This window comes from Rhinolophus hipposideros (assembly GCF_964194185.1).
Source record: "Rhinolophus hipposideros genome assembly, chromosome: 7".
NCBI classification, from domain to species: domain Eukaryota; kingdom Metazoa; phylum Chordata; class Mammalia; order Chiroptera; family Rhinolophidae; genus Rhinolophus; species Rhinolophus hipposideros.
Window position 1 is genome coordinate 50,334,501 of NC_138053.1, and position 18,826 is coordinate 50,353,326.

At 45.1% G+C, this 18,826-nt stretch overlaps 1 protein-coding gene across 5 annotated transcripts in view; it reads left to right on the plus strand.

Annotated features, from left to right (window-relative positions):
* Positions 1–18,826, plus strand: part of LHFPL2 (LHFPL tetraspan subfamily member 2) — a 145,265-nt gene that overhangs the window by 113,574 nt on the left and 12,865 nt on the right. For all 5 annotated transcript variants that reach the window (XM_081054078.1, XM_081054079.1, XM_081054082.1 and 2 more), the window contains one exon: positions 10,991–11,624. In XM_081054078.1, coding sequence (XP_080910204.1) covers positions 11,198–11,624 — 427 coding nt within the window. In that variant the 5' untranslated portion in view covers positions 10,991–11,197. The remainder of the gene's footprint in view (positions 1–10,990; positions 11,625–18,826) is intronic.

Genomic DNA, 18,826 nt, shown 5'->3' on the forward strand with positions numbered 1-18,826 from the left:
TCATATGGACAAGTACAAGGGTTCAGACTTCCAGAATGGGTTTCTTTCTGATCACCTTAAACTTTAGGTCCGCATTGACTCCATCTAGACTGCAAAGAGGAAAGCTCTCCTGCCTGTGACATTCCTGAGTCATTAGGCCAGTTCAGTATGTAGGCCATGGCTGTGGCCTGCATTTACGCATTTACGCATTGTGCTGTATCTGCAAGTACCTGGAGCTACTGGCAACAATATGTTAAACTTGCTTTTCCTCAAAGAATGTGCATCCCTTTGGGAGTGACACCTAAGCTTATCTGTTTTCAAAACACAGCTTGAATCCTACATATCTTGGGAATTCCTCTAGTTAATAGATGAAGAATGTTTAAACCTGTCTGCGAGTTTGAATTTGGCATTCTCGTTAGGGAGAGTGAAACCCACCAGGTAGCTTGATCTCTGGCTATGAAATCACTCAGGTGGACAGTGTTTAATGAACTGGGTATAGATGCAGGGTACAAATCTGTCTTGCTGATTTTTTAGATATTAAAAATTCTAACATTACAAATATGTGTGGGAATGTGTCTGTGTACCGTCCTGATCACACAGTAATTCATGGGTCTCAAATATAAGAGAAATAAGGCACTACAGAGGTAAGATTTTCGATACATAAATGAAGTTGTAAAGGGCCATGTTTGTGAATGTCCACTTTGTACATTTTGTTCTTTATTGCATGTGTAGTTAATACATAAAGCCTTAGGCTTTCAGGAAGTATGTACTGTGGACACAGACAGGGTGGTTCAGACCATACATAGGGCTGTATCTTTGGTTGTGAAAAGGTTTATCTTTGGTTGTGAAACGCCAGCATTGATCTGAGTGAAGTGAAAAAAGCAACAAAAAACAGTGAGTTTGAACATTTCAGGGATGTTCTTAAAAATATGAGTATAGCCTACAACAGACTTTGGCCCTTACTTTAAATCATTCAAAAAGTTATTTGAATTCTACTACTGCTTAATGGTATTGGTTAAAAACAGAAGTGACCTCAGTGAGAATATAAAAGGTTTAAAAAAAAAATGTGCGCTATGACTAGTATTGTCTTGATCTCTGGGTAAATTCTAAATTAGGCTCTTAGTTCTTAAGGATATGGGCCTTCCGTTATTAGCCCCAGTTCACGGATAATATCCTTTAGTGGGTAATTAGAAGTGTATCACCCCGCTGAGAGCTTTGCAAACAAACCTGATAGCGGCAGGTAGATTCATGCTGCACTTGGGGTGCTGATTTTGATGGGCTCCTAGGTGAACTCGTCGCTGCTGTGAGCTGCTCCTGCCCTGTGCCCTCCAGGAAGATCTGAGGCCAGAGTTTTGCTGGCAGATGGAACCCTTCTCTGTGAGTCATGCGGCTAGCCTGTCCCCGTGGCCCCTCTAGGGTGAGGTTTCTGCGCTCATGCGTCACCTCCTTAACGGCTGCTTGGAACTTTAGCACTAAGGGCCAGCTTGAACATTAACCACTCCTGTTTTCTTCTGTTAGTAGCATTAATGGGTCGGAGCCAGAGGAGGTGAAAGGAAAGAAAAACTTTTTTTGCCTTTTTTAAAGTACCTGTGACTATTGCCAGATTATCGTTTTTGTTTAGTACTAATTATTGAGTTTATAAACTGATACCACATTGCTGTTTAAAAATAAAAAGACTCCGTTCAAAAGGAAGCAATACCTAACTTAAAGCAATTTCAGTTTTAAAATGGCATATTCTCATCAGCTGAAGGAAGTCTTCTTCATGGAAGCCACCGGTTTTCACCCCAATGCTACGTTCTTCTCCTTCATCTCTGAAGTGACCTTATTCTGAAAAGGAATATACCGTGTTTCCCCCAAAATAAGACCTAGCTGGACCATCAGCTCTAATGCGTCTTTTGGAGCAAAAATTAATATAAGACCCAGTGTTGTGTTGTGTTGTGTTGTATAAGACCCGGTATTATATTATATTATATTAAACCAGGTCTTATATTATATTAAAATAAGACTGGATCTTATATTAATTTTTTGCTCCAAAAGATGCATTAGAGCTGTTGGTCCGGCTAGGTCTTATTTTCAGGGAAACACGGTACTGATTTTCAGGGTGGAGATTACCTGAAAAAAAATGTAAAGTGTAGTCATGGCTGATTGTCTCCCTGGGACTCCCTGCTTTTGCCTTCTGCCTCATTGGCTCAGCTTTTCACGCTCTCCACTTGGACTGATCTGCATTTTGGCTGCCATTACTTCTCATTCCGTGGCCAGAGGCCGAGGTCTTGGTCATCCAGGCTGTTCTCCTCCATGATCTCTTGCCCCCTCTATTAGCTGATACCCTCACTTTAGCATTGGTCTGCATTGCTTGGAAAGACTTGGCCGGACATATGTTGGAGGCAGGCCTCTGGGTAGCCCTGAAGCCCTGTTCTGTACAGATACCTGGTACCAGCTGGTCCTGGAAGTGTCGGCTGAGACGCCCAGCTGGCCGAGCCTACCCCTTCAGACAAATTCAGAGCTCTCTTCTGGTGCTTATTAGAAGCGGACTTCCGAGTCGCAGTCCTAGGAAGGTGGAAGAAATAGAAGTAGAGCAAGGCAGCTGCAGGTGAACTCAGGACTGTTTGGTAGGAGACCTCAGGGAAGTAGGTACCTGTTGTGGGAAGTGATTATTCAGGCTGCCACTCTTAGAGTCACTTCTGATGTCCTCGTTTACTCAAAGGGGAGTTTTTCTTCTTTCTTAGTACTTCCACTTATTAACCCTAAAATAAATATATTGAGAGCAAAATCTTTATTATAGTAGCTTACCTTGTTGAATTGTACAGTGAATGCTTCCGAGAGTTGCCAAGCTTTAATGTGTGCCCCTAGATGGCTTCTATTATTGTTTAATTTCAAAAAGTTCTTTTCCATATGTATAGTAGAGGATGGTGAACTTGAATTTAACATGACACCAAAGAGAGGGTGAGTAGGCACTCTGACTCCATCAGGAGCTCTAGCCCTCAGAAGATGTGGGTCGTGCTGTGACCCTTAAAATCTCGGCATTGGTAACAAAAGATTGGTTTTTCGACCATCAAGGGTCAGCTATGCCTCTGCTTCATGTTGTCAGGGATCCTGGCCGATGGAAAGTTTTCTGCTGGGATCTTTCTGATCTCGTGGGAGAAGGAAGAGAGCTGGACAACAAAGCACCAGCTTATAAGCTCTTCTGCTCAGAAGTGGCACGTGTCACTTCTGTCACATTGTATTGGCTGAAGCAAGTCCCATAGTCAGACCTGATGTCAATGGGGTGGAAAAATACAATCTCTTCCAAGAAGAGAAAGAGAATATTTAAAAGAATAATACAGTCTTCCACGAGAGCTTTCCCAGAAGCTTCCAGTCAGGAAGGGACTCTTGTTCTGCTTGATTCTGGGTTTTCAGGTGTTTTATGGATTTGTGAGAGAGACTCAGAAATAACAGATGGCATAATCCTCTCCATTTATCATGTTTGGGCTTTCTTAAGCTGTTGGAAGGGAGGCTGGCTGATGGCATTGTATCTTGTGAACAAGAAGTTATTTCTGCCTCTGTACAGAAAGCCTGCAGTTGCTGTAGGATGGAACGTCCGAGCTCCCCAGCGCTGGGAGAGGCTGCGCAGCTGTCCACTTAGATGAGCCAGAAGCCCATCCTCTGAGGGTTATTTCTTCTCCGAGTTGAGTCACTTAAACAGAGGGCATTTGGAGTCTCCTATCTATGACACCAGGACGTTAATGTAAAGGAAGTTATGTATCTTGATTTTTATGTTTAAGTTCTTTGTTTTCCATCCTTTGTTACTTTTCGCCATTAAAACTCTCTACTTTCTTATGGATCCTGAAAAGACGAATGGGGTTCACTTTGACTTATAGTTTGCCTGATTCACAGAATTGATTATGAATGTGAAAAATACCTATTGTTTGAAAGTATATAAAACAGTGACATTAAAAGGCAACTCTTCAAGTTCAAGTTCTTATTCCATTTAAATAAACAAAAAAAAAAAACCTTTTGACCCTACAGCGTGAACAGGGCACAGGCATATGCCCCTGGCTTACAGGACCTGAGCTAAACCACACTTTAACATCTGCCTCAGAAATTGGTTCTTTAGTCCCTCCTGTCTGACAGAAACAGGCACAAAAAGAAAGACTGGCCTCCTGGAGATGTTTAGAGGATGACATTTGTACAAGGGAAAAAAATGATAAAATGTGTAAGTGGGCTTGAGAACTCTTAAAGAATTGCGTAGTGTTTAGAAAATAGGACTGGACGAGTGGACCTGCTTTCTGGCTGCTGTTGCCGAAGGTGGGAGTGTAAAAATGACCCCTTCCGGAAAGGTGCTCAGAAAGCAGATTGACTGGATACATGAGGAGTTGGGATGGGCATCAAGAAAGAACTATCTGACTGGCCAGGACTGGTGAACTGAAGAACAAACTTGACAATGGACAGGAGCTCACTGGGTGCTCCAGGCCCAGATCAGGAGAGACTTGTTTAGGTGGCGTGGAGAATTGGGGCCTTGCCGCCCTGGAGGGGCATCTTGCCGAGGGGAGCCCAGCTAGGGTCAGGTATCACTGCCATGCCTGAAGTTCCTTGAGATTCCCTGATATTTGAACTGTCCAAGGCCACCTGAGCATGGACAGAGTGGCCAGCCCAACTCTGGGGGAATTGAGCGAAATAAAGGCCATCTGGCCAAACTTGGAGTTTTCTGAGCCAAGGTCCAAGACCCTCAGTTGGAAGCAAAGAAAGTTAACAGCAAATGAACTCCCAAGTCTTAATATAATAACCAGGAAGCCTCGTGTTGCCGTTTGCAGAAACGAGATTACTGAAAACAAAAGCTGACTTTAGTCTGTGATCCACAGGATAGGCAGGGTCAAGAGTCTGTCCGCTCTGGCAAGTTGGGTTTCACGTGCTGATAACAGCCGGCCATCTTGGACTTACCGATTAGCATGGACCGTAAATAAAAATTCAGAAAAACAACTGAAAGTGTACTTACCTTAGGAAATATACCATGAATGTCCATCCAGATTAGAGAACATGACTTACTCATTAGAACAGACCTTTTTTAAAATGTAAAGGTTTTAGAAATCGGTCTTAAGTTGTACCTACAAATGTAAAAACTGCCCTCTGCAGGAAGCCCCCAGAGCAGGGTTCTCACCCTCCACACTGCTGACACTGCTTGTGGGGGGGGGGGTTGGGGAGGGGGCTGGCTGGGTACTGCGGGGTGGTTAGCAGCAACCTTGGCCTCGACCCATTAGGTACCAGTAGCTCCACCCCCCAAGTTATGACAACCAAAAATGTCTCCAGACATTGTCAGATGTCCGCTGCGAGTGGGGAAGAGGCAAAATTGCCCCCGGTTGGGAACCACAGGGTGAGAGGTTTCCCGGGAGAGCCAGAAATGGGATGGAGGAGAGAGGTGTGTCCCGGACAAGGAGGGAAGGGTGTTGCCAATAAGCAGGAGGGGTTGAGCACGTTGAGACTATAACTCAAAGAACAGTAACTCTCCAAGGTGACTCTCCAAGGTGTCTGCATTTCCGTGGTCATTGTATTTTAGGGGGTGGCCAGGGCACATGAGGGTTTGCAAGACCCTCCTCTGGTAGCTGATTAAAAAAAAAAAAACAGTCCTGCAAGGTGCTGAGCTTTTTGGACTAGCCCTGTCCCTACAGTTCTTCAGCTGCTCCTGTGCTCTCAAGAGAAGGTCCTGAATGTGTGGGGAGCTCCTTCATGCCCTGCGAGGATTACTGGACAGCACATGAGCTGGGGGAACAGCTGCTGTCTCTGCAGAAGTGCTGTGACTTGTGCGGCTCTGCGAGCTGTGCTGAGGACAGGTGGTCTGGCTGTGTCCAGACGCGCTGGGCCAGTCTCCCCTTTGCCTCCTCTCTTCAGTCCCTCCCTGCCCAGCACCCAGGAACTGCTCCACAGGCCACGCTGAGTGCGAGGCTTCCTTCCTCCTGACCACTCAGATGTCACTGCTGACCTCCTGGGGGCTGTTCAAAATGCAGTTTCTGGCAACACCTCCAGACAGTTTGATTCAGTATGTGGCGACCAGGAACTTACACTTTTTTAAACAGGTGGCCTAGGTCTCCCCCTAGAAGATGGGGTGTGGGTGGTCCAGGTGCACTTTAAGAAGCAGCACTCTAGAGGGTCATTCCAACGTTTGGAAGGCAAAAGCACATCCATGCTCTTATCCTTCCAGAAGACAGGGGATGAGGCACCTTCGTGTGCCTTGTATATATCTGAGGGAGATGGAGATGATGAAAATAGATATCAGCCAAGAAACTGCCAGTGATGGAGGAGCAACATACAGTCTTCTCCGAAGTGTACTGATTACTTGGGCCACATGGGTCAGTGTGGTAAATTTATTACTAATAAGAATTAATATTTTTGAGTACTTACCAAACCACAAATATTTTAAGTTAATCATGTGATAATGATTAATAATAGTTGATATATGTTGAGCACAATGAATGGGAAGCTATGCGGATTATTTTATATACGCTTTCTCCTTTAATCCTCATGGCGGCCTTGTGAGGACACTGTGCATGTTCTCTCTCTCTCTCTCTCTCTCTCTCTCTCTCTCTCTCTCTCTCTCTCTCTCTCCACACACACACACACTCACACTGATTCTCATGTGTAACCCAAATATGATGCAATAGGAATTACACAGCATCACTTACCAAGGATTCTCACCAAAAATATTTAAGTTGAATCTAAATTAGCTTTTAGACTTCTCCTTCTGTTTCTATAAAACAGAGGATAGAGAACAATTTTAAATGGCCTCATGAGGAAATAGATAATTCTATAAGAACTGGTAGTTTCAAAAAAAAAGTCAATGTCAAGGGAGAAAATGCAGGCAGGATAGGTTAGGAAGGACTATTTTCGACTAAAAGAAACTAAAGACACATAACTAAACGTAATGCATGAGCGCTGACTTGAGTCATGGTTTTCAAAGAACAGCTATAAAAAATGGGGCAGGGTAGGGAACTTTGAGTGTGGACTAGGCTTTGGATATAAGGGAATTATTGTCAGTTTTCTTGGATATGTTAATTTGATTGTAGTTATACAGGGAAATGTCCTTATTCTTATGAGGTGTATGCTAAAGTATTTAGAGGTGAAATGTCAAGACATCTGCAACTCATTTTCAAACAGTTCAGAAGAAAAAAAGTCAGTGTGTGAGTATTAATATAAGTGTGTATATCATAGAGTGACGGAACAAATATGGCAAAATGCTAACAGATGTTCAATCTGGGTGTTCATTTGTCTATCCTTTTCAACTTATATCTAAGTTTGCAAATTTTCATAATAAAGTTGAACAGCAGCACCAGGTGAGTAGGCAAGGTGGTATTCCTCAGAACTCTGTCTGTGGTGGCCTCAGTCGTGGGCTGTGCTGCTGTTAAAATGACAGAGAGCGTATATAAGCTTTTCATGCAGCTTTGACTGAAGTACATTCAGGCTGCCTCCGCCTTTCTAGGTAGATGTGAGCTTGGCTCCTGGGTTTCTGTTACGGAATCTCCTCGCCAGCTGGCACTGAGTGGGTCTGCCTCACATTCACTTTCTTCCCTTCTCACTGACAGCAGAAAGCTGCCAAAGGCAGGAAAATATGGGAGCTACAAACCTCATCCAGCTCTGCCCAGCACCTTCCCCCGTCTTTAAATATTAGGGCTCTGTGGAGAACACACATGTGACCCCCACGGACCAACCGTTTATCAACTTCCCTTGTTCTGGGTTCTGACTGCAGGATTAAGTTTCTGCAGCATTTCTGTTCTATTGTTTTTGTTTTTTCCTTGCTGAGAGGCAAGGAAACTGTGGAGCTCTGTGATAATCACAGCATCATTTTCTGAAATTCAGAGGGCCGTCCAGATTATCCACAACCATCAGGGATTTGGCAGTCAAGTCAGGTGTCCTGAGGAGAAATGAGTGGTCCGTGGATAGAAGACTTTTATATGGAATATCAATGAGGGCCTTGTTTTATTAAGTGAGCTTTGGAGAAGCAGGAATTACAGGGAATAGCAGTGGATGCCGTGCTAAGGATCTCTGTGCTCAAATCCCTGTGGTTAACACAATCTATAAGGAGGACCTATTTCCCCTTTGATACGAATGCTGCCTCCCTGAACATGGGACATGGCCAAACTTGGACACTTTACAGAGCGCAGACCACGATAGAGCCCCCTGCGGAGTTTCTGGTGTTCCCTTTGTTCCACCAACCTGAGAACTTTTCTTCCATGCTCAGTTTTGTCAGTCAGCCTTGCATACATATCATGGTGATTTCTCTTACAGTAGTAATTAGCAAAGTTGCTGGGGAGACTAATGCATGTTATCTCCCTGCTCAAACAGAGAAGATTAAAGACCTCCTTCCAGCCACGCTGGCGTGGATATGAAATTGGGTGCAATGGATGGGGGATTGTTTTAACACAAATGGACAAGGAATTTGTGTTTTCTAGACTTCAGCACACGGGCCCCTAAATAATGCTACCTTAAATTTGTCGTGGACCATTTTGCTAAGCCCGACTGCGCCCTCTTCCCTTCTGATTTCACATTCTTCCTCTTCAGAAGTTGCAACCTAATTGCATTCCTGACTTTGAGCAGAGCTTGCTGACCAGGACAGTGGACACTTAGTGTATTCGGTAAGATCCAGAGTCCTGAGATTCTGCAAGAGGACAAATATGCAGCGGTTTTATATTCACATTGAAAAATTACCATTAAACAGAAGAAGGAAAAGGATGGAGACCTAATAGTATATTGGTTTTCTAGTCAAATTGGAAGACTTCATAGTAGCCTCATTTTTCTCCTAACAGGCTGGGCTCTCCACCTGTTGGTTCAAAGTGTTTTTGAGCCTGGTGGGCGGGTGCAGCTTTTCCCAGCCTCCTTGTTTTCATTCAAGTGCCCATTTTCATTATAAATAATCTCCTGCAAAGCTCTTTTGTATTGGTAAGTTGTTCCACATAAGGCATTGTAATTGGTAATCTCTGGATAGGGAGGTAAGAATGAGTGAGTGGGAGTAGGTTATACTTCTGGCCTAATGCTAATTTATTTTCCACAGTTGAGTTTGGCAGTTGGGCCAGGCAGTGGGGAAGCAGGAAGTCAGACCAGGACCCCGCCCTAAAAGCCCACCAGGGAAGCTTAGACACTAGTGACCTCATCCAGCTCTAAACACCCTGTGCTTAATCTTTTTCTGTGTGTCATGGCCAAGTTTCTGTTATCGATTGAGCAACTTCATTGGTTAAATTGTTGTCTGACCAGTGTTATCCATGTTAGGGGAAAAGCTTCTGAGGGAAAGGAGTTGGTATTTGTTGACCACTTACTGTGCCATACACTGAGCAAGGTGCTTTAACAGGTTCGTGCTTATTCCTGAAATATTGTGAGGCAAAGTACCCTTACTGTCCCCAAGTGGTAGTAGTAGAGGAAGCTGAGAGCTGAGGAATCTGAAGCTCTGCGAAGTGAGTCGCCATGTGGTCGGTCAGTGGTACAGCTGGATTTGGAACCCAGACCTGGTGGATTCCAAAACTCTTGAGGTGGATGGAACACACCACCTGTACCTTCCCCAGGGCTCCACACGGACTCATTAAACACGCACACACCCAACAATTATTAAGTGCCTGTGTTCCTCGTATTGTGCTAATTTTCCCAAACGGCATCTTGTATAACTACAATGGTATGAGAATGTTTAAATGCATTGCGTTTTAGGAGATAGTCACCTCTCACTAGGATGTCAGTGGCATGGTGTAGAAACTTTGACACTGGGTTTCCTTATTTCCCCACTTCCCTCCATCTCTGCTAACTCCCTGCCCCACCCTACTGCCAACATGCCATGGGGCTCTTTGTAGTTTTTATGGAGTTGACATGACCTGGGTTAATAAGGTCTAATCATTCAGAACAGAGCCGTGAGCCCAGATGTCCGCTGTGAGCTGTGCAATTCTTCCTGACCTTGGAGAGAGGGCAGAAAATAGGGCTGCTGGCAAGCACTGTGGTCCCAGTTTCAGGGTTCAGGCCCCTTTGAAGGAGGTTTGAGCTGTTAGAGCAAAGCCCTCTGGTAATGAAGCCATTTGTCCTTGGGAACAGAATGAGTCCTTGTGAGATCAGAAACAATGGGCATGTTGAGCTCCAGACCTGGGGTGAATGGAAGCTCAGGCCGAGGCACATGTGATGAATTGGGACAGCTCAAGGGATGCATTCTTTATAGGCAAGTTTCTGTTGTCAACAAGTCCACTCAGTGGTAATGATACTTAGTCAACGGTCATTTTTGAATAATTTCCCCAAGTGACTAAGTCATGAACTCTTGAGTTGTTTTCTCCTTCTTTGAGTTTTGTCTAAAAATCACCCTCTGAGAAATGGATGAAAGATAAGTGTGGGTAACAACATTTTATTATTTTTGATGGCATTGTTTCTTTTTATATTCTCATTTACCTATGAAGCAAAAACTCGTATGTCTGCTGGTAATTTGATTCCCAGGCGATAAAATTGTGTGTTGCTGCTCTCTACTGTTAAGCGAAAGTTTTTGGTGCAAGTTTTCCAAAACTTAGCGGGTCTTACTATCAATCAAAACAGCAGGCAGAGTCCTGGAAACTTTAAAAAGCCCGGTAGCCAGGCGTTGACCGTTCACTGCCGGTTGTATCCAGATTTCTCTGGATCCCTGTGCTGTTTGCCTTTTTCAAAAAGGTGATGGAGCGGGAGCCCCGTTAGCACAGGGTACCTCTGGGACGGGTGCAGGGAATGGCCCGGGCCTCTCGCCTCTGTCATGCTGCCTATAGATAGGGGTGACCACTACCGCCAGTTCTGACAGGGTGGGAAGGGGGAACTAGAAACAAAGGAAACCAGCGAATGCGCTGAGGTCGCCCTCGTGTCGGCTGGGGACCAGGATCTGCTCTGGCAGGGCTCCGTGGGGACCCGCGCGGCGTTAGGGTCGGCGCGGGAGCGGGAGGCGGGGCCGGCCTGTTGCGCACCCACGGGGGTCGGGGGGACCCGCAAGTTTGCGGGCGGCGGGGCTGCAGGGGCGGGGCCTGGCGCTGCTGACCGACTCCTCCCTTCTCTCCCGTAGGTGAGGCTGGCGGCCACGCTCCGGAGCGCAGACATGGCAGCATGACAGCCCTGCACCGCGCAGCCAGAGGCGGGGACAAGGGAGCCCCCGGCTGCGGGAGTGAGTGCCCCGAGCAGCGCCTTCCCTCTGAGGCCGCCTGAGCTTCCTTCCCCGCCCGCTGCTTTCATTCACTCCGTGGACTCCTAGTTCTCCGCCTGGAACAGCAATATGTGTCATGTCATTGTCACCTGTCGCTCGATGCTCTGGACCCTCCTGAGTATAGTGGTGGCTTTTGCAGAGCTCATCGCATTCATGAGCGCAGACTGGCTGATTGGAAAAGCCAAGACCCGCGGCGGCTCGGAGCCCGACGAGCCGGGCGGCCCCGCGGAGCCCTACCACCCCACCCTGGGCATCTATGCCCGCTGCATCCGCAACCCCGGGGTGCAGCACGTCCCGCGGGAGACGCTGTGTGGGCCCTACGCGGAGAACTTCGGCGAGATCGCCAGCGGCTTCTGGCAGGCCACCGCGATCTTTTTAGCCGTGGGCATCTTCATTCTCTGCATGGTGGCCTTGGTGTCCGTCTTCACCATGTGTGTGCAGAGCATCATGAAGAAAAGCATTTTCAACGTCTGTGGACTGTTGCAAGGAATTGCAGGTCAGTGCGCGGCGGAGGGAAGGGGCCCGGGCGGGAGGGACGCGGCGTGGGCAGCGCGCGCTGCTTTGCTCCTTTCTGGCGGGGTTTGCAGACCCTTGTGTGTGGTCAGGTTGGCTTTGCGAAGGTGTGTCCTCGGCCACAGGAGCGTGCCGCCCTCGCCACTCCGTTTTCCCTGCCTCACTCTCCCCACTCGGAGAGAAGTGTGTGCTCTGCTCTCACATGGTCCTTTTCATGGCTTCTGTCCTCGGGTTCCAAGTTGTTGGGTTTTGGAGTGACTCCTCCTACTCTTTGCCTGCCCCGTTAAGTTAAAAGCATGCTTCCCACGTTGCGCACCCACTGAGGAGTCGGGCCCACCTGAGGCCAGCACTCTGTGCTGGGTGTTCAGAGGCAGCGAGTGGCCCCGCCACTCACTCTCAGCCCCCTCCCCAGCCGCAGGGTGATTTCAGCTTTGGGCGGGGAAGGAGCAGGCTGGGAAGGACTTAGTATCAGCTGCTGTCTTTAATAATGTCCGCGTTTGAATTGTCTGTCTCCTGGAGCCCAAGAGAATGTTCTGCGCACTCAGATCAGAAAATATTAAACTAACTTTTCTACTTTCTGGGAATTTCTCACCAATGAGCTGGTTAGACATCAGTGGAAAGAAAGGTATGAGCTCTTTACAGTGAAGGATAGGAGAGGCCGTGAGCTGCACGAAAACTTCCAAGGCCACCAGTTCTTTGTCATCAACTTTCCCACCGGGGTTTGAAATGTGGATCCTGAACCAGGAGAGTCTCTTTCTAGGGTCAAGGATCTTCTACTGGCTGGCAGAAACACACACACACACACACACACACATATTCGCGCACAGGACAGAGTCAAGATATCCTTAAGAAAGTAGAGGAATAAACTCTTGCTTTAATTTTCAGGGGAAAAAATTAAACAATCATAACCAATCATAACCAAGGTATTTATTAATCTGAACTCTAACAGGAGAGACAATAATCCACCTACCACCCTAACTAACTGAAGGGCGCAGGTCACTCATCCCTCAGCGAATCCCAACGCTGCATAGGTGCAACTCTCTGACCAGGACTGAGCCTGGTGTCCAGGCCGCTAAGAAACAGAGCCAAAATGAATTCAGTCTAGTCTGCCTTATAACAAACTCTTGAGCTCAGCTGGGATGGCTTCCAAATAAACATATCAAACAACAGTTTTTTCCCCCAAACAGCGAATGTTTTCCTTCCTCAAATGTTGGGGAGTGGCCCGTGGGGGTGGGACGGAAGGGGAAGTAACAACAGAGAAATGACAAAGGATCTATGCCACAATCCTGGTCTGTTTGCATGGGGGATATACTTGTAACAAGTCTCAGGACCTTGTCTCTTTATCTGCCAGAAGAAGAGCATACCATGAATGACACAGGCCCCCCAGGTACTCACGGAATTGGGGAGGCCAGAATTCTAATTCTCAGCTTTGCTCCTAGCTTGCAGTTTCATTTGGGATAAATGCACCTCTCTGGAACTTGGCATTCCTCTTCTGAAAAATTGGGAGATTGGAAAATATATGACCTTACTTTATTATTTTTTAAATCTTATTAGATATTTGATTCTGTGACGTCTTTGTCACCTTTTTGATTCACTTCTGAAATCCGAAGTTTATCCCCTTCAGCTTGGCGTGTCACCAACCAGAAATGTTAAACACGATGGGTTTCATTCATCTTTTTCTTGTCAGAAAAATGCCCCTGCTTGATTCCCCTCAGACACACAGGGCCTCGGGGGTATATGCATATATGCACGTGTGTATCTTCAAACTTTCGTTGAGAAGTGTTACCAAAGGCTTTTGGAAAGTCAAACTGAACATGTAGATGAAGGGAAGGCAACACACACAATTTAGCAGTCTTGTTGAAGAGCTCTGGTTGACCAGAGAGGTGGATTTCCCTTACTGTGTTGCATTTGTCCTCCTTGATGACGTCATGCCTTTATTATGAGTTTCAGCACCACACCGGTATGCAGGTGAAATTCCTGGTTTGTCATCCTTAGGAATGCTTTTCATCCTGAGAAACTTAGTGCCTTCTATCTAGCAAATCAGTGGCCATTCGTAGTCTGCAATTACTCAAAATTTTAAATTGGCAGGAGGCAGAGATTCCTGTATAGTCAGATTCTGTCTCTAGGACCCACTGACTTCAGTCTATACACTGACATACAGGAAAGAAGTGGTTGCTTTTCTCCTTCCAGCTGAGCAGCATCCCTCTGCGAAAGACTAAGCACTAGTCAGCCAACTCCATCCTGGCGGGACGGGGGAGGTCATCTGTAAGGATGACCCGTAGTCTCTTTCTCCCCTAATGGAGGTCTGTACCAGGCAACTCAAGCCAACAGAAAAGGCAGCCATGGTCCTTAAATACATGGCTGAGAAAGTTTGTGTGTTTGAAGCAGCTGACTTGCTTTCCCTCCTCTTGGCTGGTCTGTAATAACATCTCGTCCGCCCCAGGCTCAGCCAAGGACTTGCTGCAGCTGTGAACATCAGTCTTTTCTCTCCCAGGCCCCCTTTCTCTCAGCCCTGCCTGGATCTATTCTGACACTGAAACCAATGGTGAGAAAAGAGGCTGTTGCCAGAGCAACAAAACGAAATACACTCAGACTCAGACTGTGTTTATTCTTACAACTTTCATTTTGGCAAGAATGACATTTTTCGAAAATGGAACTAGCTGAAAAGTTACAAGATATCATAAGCATATTCCTTTACTACCCGATTTTAAAGAATAAATAGGCCACAGACTTGTATAGCCTTCCTTGTCTATAAAAATATAACAGAAATCATTCAAGTCTTGATGTTTTGACTTTAGAAGTTGGGTGTGAAAGAATCTGCTACCTCAATGGAAATCTCAGAATCAGGGTTATTTAAAAAACCATACTAAAACCCCTCTCCTCACTATTAAGTTAACCCAGATGGCAGGACCTGCCTTCAAGGCCTGGCCTAATGGCGGCCCCGCTGACACTTCCTCAATCCCTGCTCCACACTCTCTCTCAGTAGCAATTAGAGTTCAAGCCTCACTGGTGCTGACTCAGTCCGCACCTCATCTCATTCCTGAGGCTGTGAAATGTTGACCAACAGCCCTCATTTCACTAAGCCTCAGTTTTCTCACTTGTAAAATGAATATAATAACAGTATACACCTCAGGGTTGTTTTGAGAATTAAATTAGATAAAATAGAAAGGCTTAAGCACAGTGCTTGGCACATAGTAATAAGTGGTAGCTACTTGATTATTAAAGTATTTATGCCTTCTCGGCAGGTTTTAATGTATCTTTTATGTTTCCTAGAATTGCTGCATTCTAAGAAGTAGGGGTGTCTTTTATAGCCATTAGAATGGACCTTGCTCTGTTGAAGTCAAACATGCCTACATTGGATGGTCCTAGTCTCTGGCCCCTAGATGCCTGCCGGTGTCAGGGCTGAAGCATATAGAGCATATACTGCGACTTTGGTGTCACTGTGAGCATTCTTTTTTTTAATAAAGCAGAAAATAGTTGAATTGACAGGAAAACAAAGAACTTCTTCCTTTCACTCCTCTCCCCCGTGACATATACATTTTCCATTCCTTTCCTTTTAGAGGCAGCTTCTAGCAGCTGAGTCTTGATTGCAGGTGGCTTCGCAGGCTCCCCTTACAGAATGAATCACAGGCTGATGGGTCTTCACTAGGTGAGGACTTATACAAGCCTTGGCAAAGCCAAAAACACACATCGGTTCACAGCCCTCTGGGATTCATTACAAAAGCTGGGTAATCGGCCAGCAGGGTGGTGTTTTTGCCAGCTGTCTTCCTTAGGTTGTGACCTGGATGTAATCCATAGTGAAACCATAGAATGCAAAGATCCAGGTTTTCCATGACAGCATCAAGCCGTTTGTTTTTGGAAATGCATGAAGGGCTCTCTTAGAAGTCTGTGGAATCCCCAGTGACTCAGGTTTGGGACAGAAGCCATCAAAATGAGCTCAGGATTTGGCTCAGTTGTGCTGGCTTGGACTATTCCACTGGGGTTGCCATGAGGGTTGAACTAGTGCATGAGATGCCGGGCCTGGCTGCCTGCTGTCTCCCCATCCTCCCTCGTATACTTGTTTGCTCCTTGCTGTCTGCTTGGCTGTCACACCCTCTCCTCCCTGCAGCCGTCTGTCTGCTCACATCCATCTCAGTCCAGCAGGGTTGCCTCCACCCGCTGCTCCACCAGTCTGACCAGACAGATTGCTGTGGGGCTCGACGACCATGCCTCTGCTGGGCTGGGCTAGACGGGCTGCTCATGGGAACCGCTCACTGCTGTGGCGGCTAAGGGGCTGGCGTGTGCAGACTCAGCTTTCTTGGAAGTGGGCAGTGATTGAGGAGGAAGGAGCTCAATATTGAAAAAAAAGGGGGGGGGGGAAGGAATAAAAGGGAAAAAATCTGAGCGAGAAGAGTGGAGGGTTTTGTCTTTGCTGCTTGTGGAATTGCTTTGTCATAAATCCGAATGTATGAGCAAGTACAGATAGGCATATGAAGTGTACCGGGGTCAGTAGCCACCTCTTGCTATTCTAATTGGGGCTTTTCACAGGGTGAAAAATAACCTTACCATCGAGAAGATAACCACAATGCAATCTGATCCCAGCATCCATTTTGATTTGTCCCATGCCCTACTCATTTACCCCTAGGCTGGAAAGACCAGATCAGGCATTGTGGAGGGGAAAGGAAGAAGAAGAAGAGGGGCTTGGAAAGCATAAAGACAAGGGAGGAGACTACGGACTTTCACAGAGGCTTTGCCCCATAAAGTGACACCTGAAATGTCCACCTTGCTTTCTCTGACGAGGTAGTGGGAGCTTGGTTGTCCAAGTTCAAAATATCTTCAAAGAAAAGGCATGAGGAAAGTAGAAGGAACATCCCCTGCTTTTCCTTAGAAAGAGGCACTGGAAGCTGCTGGCCATCAAAAGAAAGCTCTTGATTTCTGGCTTTCTAGATAGATAATGCCTCTGCCAGAAATCAGTTCAAACAGTTCTATGTCTAAATCAACGTAAGAATACCACTAACTAGGACACATTTACTAATTCATCAACCTTCAGTAATCCCTTGGTAAAAACTAAAGAATTGCAGAAGTGTTACAAGGCAGACAGAATTAAATTTCAATTCAACAAGTTTTTATTGGATGCCTACTAAATGCAAAGACCTGTAGACTCAGGTGTAGACTCTTGAGTTTCCACTCCCAAGCCATATTAGAGAGTCATTGTTTCATAAACTGTGCCCTAGAGAAGCAAAAATAAAAACAAAAAAAACCCCACATATACCAGAGGTGCCAAAAAAATGTGTACAAGTGGACACTTTGGTCAAGGTTGCTCAAGCAGTAGTTCGTGTAATCAGAAGTGTCTGGATGCTGATGGTAACCACTTTGAGCACCTCTTGTAACTGCAAAAGTCAAACATGACTTGTATTCATCTTTTGTTATTTAATATGTATTGAGTATTACAATGTTAATAGTTTTCCTTTCTTAAAATGTGTATGCATTTTTTTGGCATCCTCTGTATACATCACATATAAAGAAAACAAAGAACTCAACCGTATCATTAAATAAAAAGCTACTGCCGAAAAGCAAGTGGACCAACCAGGCATTAGTATAAGTAAATCTAGGGAATGGAATCTATTTTAAAGAATCAATTGGACGATCTAGAAGAAAACTGCGAACTCTCTTAAAATTCAGATATAGCAATTGATACGCAAATAAAATGTGGAAAGTTGTTTGCCATGGTAACCATTTAATTGTAGACATAAATTACCATGGAGCCAAGGATGATCTATGTTCAAATTCCACGAACAAATAATCACTTAAGTGTGACTCTGCATGTTACACAAGCAGTTCAGGCAGTCTGTTTTAAGAGCTTAATGAAATGATGGTATTCTGTGACACTACTTCAAAAGGGATCTGCATCTCCTATGAAGAATTGTGCTGGAGTAGAGGGAGCCATATTTGTGAGTTCAATTAATGTATACAGTCTTCCCAGTAGGTTTATTGACCAGCAATCTTTTTTATTAAGATAGCACCTAGTACAAAATCTAAAATATTGAGAAATCTAAAATATTGAGAAAATGAAGCCAGTATTAAAAACTTCAAACCAAAACGCAGAGTGGTTATGTGTTCAGCATTTCAAGGCCAACTACAGAGACCTCATGTTGAAGAGATGGCTCCTGGTTCATTGCAGGTATTATTTGACATTAGCTAGACCCCAAGACCTTAGCAGGCAAGAACTTTATAGCTCAGCAACTAAATTTTTTTTAGCGTGTCTTTGCTACATACTGCATTTTATTTATTTTGGCAGCTTAGTTTGCATTATCAGTGTATTCTGGTTATAGTCAAACAGGAGCTCTTTCTTAATCCTACATTTCAGATGAATAATATATCAAAGTTTTTCATAAATTTCTCCAAGTTGCATATAAACAGTTTAGGAAACAGACTTTCACTTGGAATGGGAAATAAAATTTTATCACTGACTTCACGGGAAAGAATAATCTGGCTAAATTTGTTTGTTGGGATGCATTTTAACAGTTAGGAGTTAAGGCTGTAGAAATTGTCGGTGATGTAATTAGCATGTAAACATGAATCACTGCTGAAAAAGACTTAGGGAGGCTTCAACAGGGGAGAAATGCATCTTTATTACAGATTGTTTCTCCACATATTCTAAAAGGCATCTGACAATTCTTTTTATTTAAGTTTTTAAAAAACATATATTGTTTTAAACTTTTATTTATTTAAGTGTGTTTTTCCAGGACCCATCAGCTCAAAGTCAAGTAGTTGTTTCAATCTAGTTGTAGAGGGCATAGCTCACAGTGACCCATGAGGGGATCCAACCGGCAACCTTGTTGTTAAGAGCACCCTGCTCTAACCAACTAGGCTATCCCGCCACCCCCTGACAATTCTTAATTGGTCATTAATTTTGATTAATTGTAACAGAAACTTCCTCTCAGGGCCTTGGTTGTAAGGTCTTTTTATGACAACTATGCTCTGATGATTGTCTTCCAAATAATTCTCTTTATGTTGCTCTGTCATCTGCTCTCCAACCCCTACACTGGAAGAGTACTTTTCTTGCCAATTATAATTCCATGGGAGTGTTTTCAGTAGAAAAGGAGTACCCAATTAGACTCTTCCAGGGAGATGGTATGAGCTTTCATACATGCATTTAAAGAAAAAATTGACACGTGATCCTTCACTTTTCCTTTCCCCTCAGAA